At 34.8% G+C, this 10,234-nt stretch overlaps 1 protein-coding gene across 1 annotated transcript; it reads right to left on the bottom strand.

Moving 5' to 3' along the window:
- Window positions 1-6,466: 6,466 nt before the first annotated feature.
- Window positions 6,467-9,478, bottom strand: LOC130798369 (uncharacterized). The gene is made up of 2 exons (XM_057661310.1): window positions 9,239-9,478; window positions 6,467-6,893 (listed from the first exon to the last, which is right to left on the bottom strand). The coding sequence occupies exons 1-2, from the start codon at window positions 9,380-9,382 to the stop codon at window positions 6,738-6,740; spliced, it is 300 nt and encodes a 99-aa protein (XP_057517293.1). The 5' UTR covers window positions 9,383-9,478; the 3' UTR covers window positions 6,467-6,737.
- Between the last annotated feature and the right edge of the window lie 756 nt (window positions 9,479-10,234).

The following is a 10,234-nucleotide window of genomic DNA, read 5'->3' as shown; positions in this document are numbered from 1 at the left end:
TTAGTTGCCCTTTTTTTTTAGAAAAGAAATTTGTCTAACTGAATTAGTTTCCTAAATCATTTTTTATTTTTTTAACTTTATTTTAAATGTTTGTCTCTCATTATTTTTATTTTATTTTAAATTAATTTATAATTTTTGAAATCAGTGTGTATATTATATTATATCATATATATATATATATCATATATATATATATATATATATATATATTATTTATCTTTTAGAATGTGACTATTAATATGAATGTGCGTACTAATTTCCGGTCTATATTTCATAAGTTGTTATGCAGGTCAAAAGGGAGAAGATTAATTGGAAGAAGACATCCTTAAGCGGGTCAAGTCTTGTTGGACTACACATAAAATAATTAATAAACCTGAATTTTTTTTGAAAAGTGATTATAAATGGACTAGGAATTTACAACGGTGACATAAATAAAATGCTTCCTTTAATTACTTTTTACTGACATTCCTAATAAGGAATGCTAACCGGAATAAAAAAAAATTAAAATTATAATTATACTATTTTTTGAATAATAAAATTAATGAAGAAAAGGTGGAAATTATAAAAAAAAAAAATAAAACTATAGTGGAGAAAATATGAGGAACTCAATTATTATAAAATATTTAAATAAAGTTATAATGAAGCTAGTATAAGTATTAATAAAAGGAAAAATTACCATGAATAATACAAATTTTTAACCATTTTACTATAATAATACCAACTTTTGGTTAATTATGAATACTACCAACTTTTATGTGCATTTTTCTCTAACATCCTTAACTTGTTGGAAAACCCCCAATTATAAGTTAACTTACCCAAAAAGGAAAATACAAAAAAAAAAAAATTCAAAAAATGCAATAAAAAGGAAAAAAATAAAACCACCCATTAAACCCACTTCAATTACTACCATTCACGATAACCCACCCATTTTCGGCCACCATCACCTTCATCGACATCCACCACCTTGCGTGCCTCCCCCACTGATGCAATTATGAAGAGCTCTCAATTCAATATCAAATTAGGGCATAATTGCATCATGACATTATTAAAACCCATTGAACCTTCATGTACTAAACTTGATGAACGTGCTGATCATGGCTTGAACAAAGGAGATCATCTTCAAATGGGATTGAACATCTACATGCAAGCATGGCAAGACCAAGGGGAAACAAAAGGAAGTCTCCCAATAGCCTTCAACCAGAACAGAATGCTGTTCCCAAGCCAGTAAGCTGCTGAACAGCAAAGTCATCAAACTGCCTGACAGCCCACCTTGCGAGCATTGGAACGTTTATCGTGTTGTGTGTTTGAGCATGGGATTTCAAAGAATGGTATCTTTGGACAAGAAGGAAGAAGCCAAGACTTAGAGCTAGCACGGAGAATACTCACAGAGCCCACAAGACCAGCCCCAAGGTCGCTTGTTCGCCAACTGTTCGATAGTGGCTGAGTCAGAACACTTAGGCTATTTTTGTTCTGTTTTATTTGCTTTATTTTTCACGTGTTTGTAATAATAGGCACGGGGTAGTTTAGTTTGTTAAAACCCCAAACTAGCCGTTAGACATTGCTCTATATAAAGGGCATGATCATTGTAACAAAAACTCAGATTTGGTTTATGAAAAAGTCCATTCAGTAATTGTGAGCAATTACATCTTGAGTATTACCTTTGTGAGTGAAGCAAGGGAGGTATTCAATCAATTCCACAAGGATTAGGAGAGTGAATCTTAATCTTAGTGTGAGGAAGAGGCCAATTGGTTGAGTGAAGACCAATTTGTTTCTATCCACGACATAGAACCATCCTCACGGATTGTTCTTGTCACCCTTCTGTTTTCACACAAACAGAAGGTTTGTTGTTCTTTGTGTACATTCATAGTGTTCTTGGCCATATTCTTGAAGGCATTAAGGGGGTTCTTGGATCATTCCACCCCGTACATGCATCAACTTGGTATCAGAGCCGCGTTTCGAGAAGGGACACGAGCAAGAGGAGTCGAGAAGATCAGGTAAAAGAGGGCAACATACGTGCTGGTAAGAACAATCTGGAAAATCAGGTCGTGCCATTTTTTTTTTTTTTTCAATTTTCACGAATACAGGTACGAATTCAGTCTTATACTTTAATAATTCGATCTTTCTTTGTTAATTACTCATTTGTGATTAATTAATACGTGTTATATCTTATCAATATATGAATTTGATTGAGGAATGCAAATTTCTGAAAATTTGATTTTCGCATGAATGAATGTGTATCACTTTGATTTCTGAAAAATTTGTTTTGAGTCATTATACACATCAAATTTGGTCGACTAAATCAATTGAACTAAATTCTTAAATGTCCTGAATGCATACTCATTGAAATTTGAATGCAATTGCGATTTAACTGTTCGAACATTGAGTTTTCGCTGAGAACACTGACATGTGCGATTTGGATTCTTGTAATTCGATTCTTTGTTTGTTGTAGATGTAATATCTGATAGGAATTGAATAGAATTGATTGTAAATCATTGAGTACTACGTTTTCTTTCAAAAATTGATAATAACAATCTGATTTGCGAAAATTTTTCTGGAAAATTAGGGTTTGTGAGTGCGAATCTGAATTTCTTCCTTATCGTTTGCTGCATTTGATTTTTTGTAGTTTATTGAACGCATTAGAGTGTTTAATCATTGTTTAGATCTTAATTTTACATTGCCTAACATCATATTACGTTTTTGAATAATCATCACATAAAGTAGTTCAGAAAGCAAAGGATTGAAGAACAGAAATCTGTCATTCATCCTCATTTAATCAGAAATCTTTGTGCGTTGATTTGCTTGATGATAAATTTGTTCTACTTTCTGTATGTTTGATAAAATTGATTCTAATCAAAAGAACTTGGTGTAACAATTACAAAGAACCCAAAAATCCAAAGTGTTGCTTGTTGATTTTTTCTTTGCTGGCAGAAGGATTGTTGCATTCCTGCTGTGTTCTTGATAGTGTTTGTGCATTCACTGTAATAATAAGAATATCATGAATTTGGATGAAATATTTGCTGAGATGACCCTTGCCATCCGACAACTCACACATACAGTGACTAAAAATGACTTGAACCAACGGGAAAGGATAGTACACGCACGCAATAATGAAAGAACCACAGAGAATAAAACACTTAGATTAGATGTTGCTGATTTTGGGGGAACAACACACGACCCTGAGGATTACTTGGAATGGGAGGCTGGATTAGAGAGGTATTTTGAATTAAACGAAACCTCTGAAAAACAGCAATACAAACTAGCCAAAAACAAGTTAAACAAATTAGCTGCCATATGGTTTGAGGCAATTCAGAAGCAAAGAAGGAGGGAGAACAGGGAGAGGATAAACACTTGGGCCAAAATGAAGAAACACCTCAGGAAGAAATACGTGCCCTCATCATATAGACAAATAACAAATCTTACACCCCCACCTCCATGTAAAACCATTGTTATTTCTACAAAACAGAAACAAGAAAACTATGAGCTAAACAAAAGTGACTGTTACAAAGGAATAGAATCTGTACATTTGCCCACTAAGAAGATTAATGAGAATCAAGACCAACAGCAATCCAAAACCTTGAAATCATTAGAGGATGAAGCATTAGACACTGAGTTGATGAAAACTATACCTATTGATGATGTTGAATCAAACAAACTACACTCACAAGATTCATCTACATGCTGTGAAATGAGTGGCTTTTATTTCATGGATGACACTATCATTGACATTCATCCTGTTTGCAGGTACTATATAGATGATGAACAAGGGACTATAAGGGTGCTGCAACCACAAAACGAACTCGAAAAGCAAATCGTGGTAGAAGAGGAGCAGTGCAGTGCCAAAGGAGAAGATGACATCAAGTATGAGGAGCTGCAAAAAGGAACCTTAATAAGGAAGCATGCGAACTTACTGAGTAGCCACGAATTCTCAACAGCTTCCACCTTTGATAACATAAGAAAGCATGAAGGCAAAGCAGAATTGAGGACAATTCTGTTTAAAGAAGGAGGGATTGATGCAATTATGAAGAGCTCTCAATTCAATATCAAATTAGGGCATAATTGCATCATGACATTATTAAAACCCATTGAACCTTCATGTACTAAACTTGATGAACGTGCTGATCATGGCTTGAACAAAGGAGATCATCTTCAAATGGGATTGAACATCTACATGCAAGCATGGCAAGACCAAGGGGAAACAAAAGGAAGTCTCCCAATAGCCTTCAACCAGAACAGAATGCTGTTCCCAAGCCAGCAAGCTGCTGAACAGCAAAGTCATCAAACTGCCTGGCAGCCCACCTTGCGAGCATTGGAACGTTTATCGTGTTGTGTGTTTGAGCATGGGATTTCAAAGAATGGCATCTTTGGACAAGAAGGAAGAAGCCAAGACTTAGAGCTAGCACGGAGAATACTCACAGAGCCCACAAGACCAGCCCTAAGGTCACTTGTTCGCCAACTGTTCGATAGTGGCTGAGTCAGAACACTTAGGCTATTTTTGTTCTGTTTTATTTGCTTTATTTTTCACGTGTTTGTAATAATAGGCACGGGATAGTTTAGTTTGTTAAAACCCCCAACTAGCCGTTAGACATTGCTCTATATAAAGGGCATGATCATTGTAACAAAAACTCAGATTTGGTTTATGAAAAAGTCCATTCAGTAATTGTGAGCAATTACATCTTGAGTATTACCTTTGTGAGTGAAGCAAGGGAGGTATTCAATCAATTCCACAAGGATTAGGAGAGTGAATCTTAATCTTAGTGTGAGGAAGAGGCCAATTGGTTGAGTGAAGACCAATTTGTTTCTATCCACGACATAGAACCATCCTCACGGATTGTTCTTGTCACCCTTCTGTTTTCACACAAACAGAAGGTTTGTTGTTCTTTGTGTACATTCATAGTGTTCTTGGCCATATTCTTGAAGGCATTAAGGGGTTCTTGGATCATTCCACCCCGTACATGCATCACCCACCCCTCCTATTCCCCTCCCTTGGACGGATTGCCCCTCAATTCCTACGCCACCTAACTACCAATCACCATCTCAGAATGGTCCACCCACAAAACCATATCGAGCCATCCCTTTTCCTCTTTCCAGACGAACACCCCCCTTCCTTCTCCTTACGTCAGTCACCAAATGGAACACCTTAAAGGCAGTTATCGGTCCTCCCTCCAATTACCACAACATTCTTATCCACAATCTTATGCGAAAAGACCCACTCTTAGAAGTTGGAACCACCATTTATGTGATTTTCTAGGTGGAAAAGGGTTGGGGAAGAGATAAATGGTTACGCAGGGGTTGGGCTGGAGAAGTAGCCGGTGCTAAGGTAGTAACGGTGTTGGCAGTGAAGGTTGACTAGGGTGGAGGGTGGGGGAGGGGTGGTGCACAGGTACGTTGGAGAAGGGGGAAGAGAGTTGAGATTTTTTTTTATTTAAATTTAAGTTTTTATTTTTTTATTTATTTTTTTTAATAGATTTTACATGTTTTAATGGTAATTGGTAAAATCGAATGTTGTGAGAAAATATATCTTAAAGTTCGTATTATTCATGGTTAATTAATAGTTCGTATTATTATAGGAAAAAAGTTAAAAAGGTTGTATCATTCACGGTAATTTTTCCTTAATAAAATACTAAAATTAGGATGAATTAGGTTAATTATGTCCAGGGTCTATGTTCAGAGTCTAAGGAGGGATAGAAGAAAGCAACCGGTCTGGGAGGGATAGAAGATGGCAACCGATCTGAGGAGGGATGGAAGACGGCAAATACCATTAAATACCACTAACCAAACGGGTCGTAAGAAAATCAACAACTTTGATTTGGTGGACAATAGAAAGAACAAATATATTTCTTATCGTCGGTTTTTTGATACATAGTAAGTAGGGGTATTTAATAGGCCGAATACGGGTTGAATCGGATTGGACTTAAGCAAATAGGAGTTAAGCTGGATAAGGACGCTTTAAGGCTTAAACTTAATATGAGCATTACATGGACCAGGCTTGAAAGCCCAACCCATTTTTATTACTAGAAATTATAATCTCATTTAAACAATTTATAATATTTAAATTATTATATTACTAGAAATTATAATCTCATTTAAACAATTTATAATATTTAAATTATCATCTATAATAATTAAATTGTAAAAACGTTAATAATTCTCATTGTAATAATGTACATTTTTTTAACGGTTAATTAATTGAAATATTCTACTACATCAATACAACTACCCCTATTAGTAAGTTGAGGGAAGATAGGCTAAAAAATGAAAACAACAAAAACCAAACTCATATTCCTTCTAATGAAAATATTAAACTGAAATAAAACTTAAATTTTTTTATGTTGTTCTCAATCGAGTTAAAGGGTTAATGCAACGAGATCTTCAAATTGACAACTCTATTTACTTTCATTGTTTCCTTGCATTGTACAAAGTAGAATATGTACTTGAGTAAATTTTAAATAAAATAGATCCAAATTGATTTTGCCCCTTATATTCACTCACATATTTTTGAACATTGCATCCGTAATTCATACTTAAAAGTTTAAATATAGACATAATTTATAACACCACATAACATCTGATAGAAACAACTGAATCTGTCGAAAGTTGCATAATTTCTTTTGATGAACTACTACAAACTCTTGCCATGCATAAAAAGAAACAAGAAGTAGTTGGCAAGCCGAAAACTGCACACGATCCACAAGGTAGTACATAGTAGACGTATAATCCGTCAAGTCCCAATAGGATATCTAGGAAGGTTCCTGTTCAAATTCGCCTTCTGATTCATCAGCGTTGTCAGCTTCATCATCATCTTCTGCATCATTGTCAATTTCTTCTTTATCATTATCCACCTTCATCTTTCCGATCACAACAATGTCGTTATTCAACTTTTTGATTTCATTACACTGTAAAAATGGAAGAAAGGGCAGTCATTTCATCAACCACCAAACTTCTTAACATTCATTGACCTATCCTGATCCTAGCATTGGAAACATGACCTATAAAGTCATCATAAATTCATCATCATATTCACATATTCTCAAAAGGATCAATCAGTGACTAGAAAAGAACTCTACTAGACAATGAGCCAAAGCTAGGGAAACAATAAAGAGTCGAAATTTAAAACGTGAAGGCAAAGTTGCCCACTTCAGTCCAGCATGAAGCAATTAGCAACTTAGCAGATCATGAAAGACAAACTGAGCCAATAAACAAGTGTTAATCTTTTGGAACTTGCCCTGGATACATGTACCCTTTCAAGGAGGGCCTAGGTCTAAATTTGAAGTAAAATATCTCCTGTGCTTGTTTCCATGGGGGGTTGAAATGGTTATATTGGCATAAACCTCAAATTTCGGTTTGATGTTTTTTGGTTACCCTAAAAGAAACCGTGTATCAGAGAGCAATGCCTATCAGAGTATATCAGTAATCATCAGTCATTCCAACAAATTGTAATTCCAAATGAAGTGGAAATTTCTATGTAGTCTAGAAATTTAATAATCAAGTATCCCCTTGGTAACTACAACTTCCTCGATTAATTTAAAAACCTTATGGCAAACCAAATAATATTGTTTAATTCCTAGGAATTTGCAAGGGACTTAAATTACCACGGGAATTTGATTCCAAAAGAAACCAAACAACTCCCTAGTATATGAATATATGATGACAGCAGCTATTAGCAGGTTCTTAAGAAAACAAATTTCACCATATTTGCTATTTGCTAATAAGATACAATGTTATCCTCCTAGATAGTTTTGAAATGAAAAGGTTTGGACATTACAATGATGAATAAGAAGGAATAAAAATCAAGAAAAACAGAACACAATAATGGCTTATCAAACAAACCAAGCAAAAGACAAGACGAGCAAGAACACAAGTTATAATGGTATTTTGAACATCTCCCCTCAAATAGGAATATATTTCATTAGCTATTCAACATTACATTAATAAAGTATCACTCACAAAGCTTAAACTCACTCTCTAGAGCTCAAAGTTTCCTCCTTTAATAGAATGATTTACTAATACATGAAAGACACTTAAAGGCTCTCTGAAACATTGTTTCTCTCAATGTCTTAGCCACCAACTTAACCAGATATTAATTTAGGCCCTTCACATCGCCTACCAAATCAATTAAAGATCCGTAGCAAAGAACATGTCATGTCCGATAAAAAACCAATTGAAAAATCGCATCAGTAGCCGGGGACTGAACTGATCAAGTGAGCCACTACAGTGGTCGAACGACCAATTCGTGCCTGAGCATAGTGTAAGCTAGCTGCAGCTGCTGTCCAAGTCGAGGCACCCGCTTTGTGCCCCTTCTCTAGCTTCATTCAAAGCTTCAATCAATGACCCAAATCTTAATCACTCAAGGCCCAATGCATATCCATCATCTCCTTCTAATGTGCATGACATGGTATGAGCTATAATGTGATCAAAATCACCCCCAACTCTTGGAGATTTGGCACTAGCAATAAAAACTCTCAACCGTCTTACATACCTTGCACATAAAACCCAGCAGAGCAGCAAATAGATTTCAAATCAATGGACTAAGTGCAAGTTTCCCAAGCTTTAGAATCTAATATGAAAAACAAGATTTTTGAAAGAAATTTAAGTCAATACAGATAATTTCAAACAATACTTCTTTCGATTTGTAAGTTGCATCACTTTGGCTTTTTCACTATTCATTTGCTTCATTATGACCCAATTTTTCTACTGGTGTACAAAGTCAAATGTTAGAAGTAGTCAATAACACTTCTTACAATCTTACATACTCAGAAACACAGCTCTTTTTTTGGGTACAGATTAGGATGAGTGAAGGAGAAGCGCAATGAGAATCAGATTCAGTATCTTATACGAGGAAGCGGTACATGCTCCAACCGAGACAAAAACCTGATTCTCCTCGAAAACAAGGCTCTTATGCTCCAAGAGTAGTTAGCTACTCACGTATTTTTGCTTATCTTATTTCAAACTTTCTCTTCACAACGATAATTGCTCTAATTTTAGAAAATTCCAACACAAACACACTTTAAAAGTAGTTAACTACGCTACATCACTAGATAGCTACTATATGACCTTACTTCCTATTATAAAGCTTTAAAAGGGTTTTCTTCGTCTACCACACTTTAATTCCTAGGGTTTGCAAAGGGAGTGATTGAAATCAATTAAGCAAACGGAATAAGCAAAATCATAGATTAGTCAGATACAGGATGAGCGCAATTGGGCATGAAAGGAGGAAAAAGGGTTACAGAAATGCAAGAACCTTTTCGAGGAACTCGGCTTCTTCCATGGCTAAAAGCTCTTCTTCACTAGGTGCATTTACTAATTGATGTTGCATCAGAAGTGACGCCGGAATCATTCTCTCCGACGCCGGAAACTGCGTCATGAATGCCGGAAACTGCAGCATCTTTCCCGCTTTACCTTGTTGTCTCTCGCTATTTGGTTTTTGTTGCCACTTGCCCGCGTTGCTTTTGGCTGTGATTTGTTTGTTAAGAACACTTCTTTGGGTGTTGTAACTTTTTTAAATGTGAAATGTCTTTAATTAATGAATTTTGTTGTTTTTTTTTTAATTTTTAGTCTTTTGCTTTTTTTTTTTTTTAATTAGTCTTTAAAATGTTCGGCGAGTCTCCTGAGAGATCGTCTGACATCTATTGGAACCGCTCAACTCGTTAAAATTTAATTAAACTAAATGATGATAATGAACTGATTAAATTAGAAATGGTCTTTTAAAGAGACCTTCTCTCACAAGAATTTTGATAATAATTTTTAAGTAAGTTGAAAAGTTGGTTTGTATGTCAAATCCAACATGTTAATAAAAGACTTTAAAATGAATAATTTGCAAATTACATGCTTAACGTTTTATACTTTTGCGAGTTACAACATTAATGCTTATTTTTTGCAAACTACAATTGTTAAAGTATCAAAGTTTACAACGTTCAGATCGAATCACATAATTTTGACCATTAAAATTATTGAAATTATGTGATTTGGCATGAATGCAATAGACTATGGTGCTTTAGTGGTTGTAATTCACAAGGAAGAAAATTAAGGTTGTAATTCGCGAAAATTCAAAGTCTATAAGCAATTATTTTTTAAAAATTGATTTTTTACACATTTCTTTCTCTATTAAAAAACTTATGACTAACAATTACTTTAAGGTTTATCAAACACTTCCATTACAACTAGGTGGAGAAGTTTACTTACTGAATAATATTTTCAATTGTTCAAAATAGACAAATAGCTACAACCAAAATTCAAT

This window comes from Amaranthus tricolor, chromosome 13 (assembly GCF_026212465.1).
Source record: "Amaranthus tricolor cultivar Red isolate AtriRed21 chromosome 13, ASM2621246v1, whole genome shotgun sequence".
Taxonomy (NCBI): Eukaryota; Viridiplantae; Streptophyta; class Magnoliopsida; order Caryophyllales; family Amaranthaceae; genus Amaranthus; species Amaranthus tricolor.
This window is presented reverse-complemented; position numbering and strand designations above follow the sequence as displayed.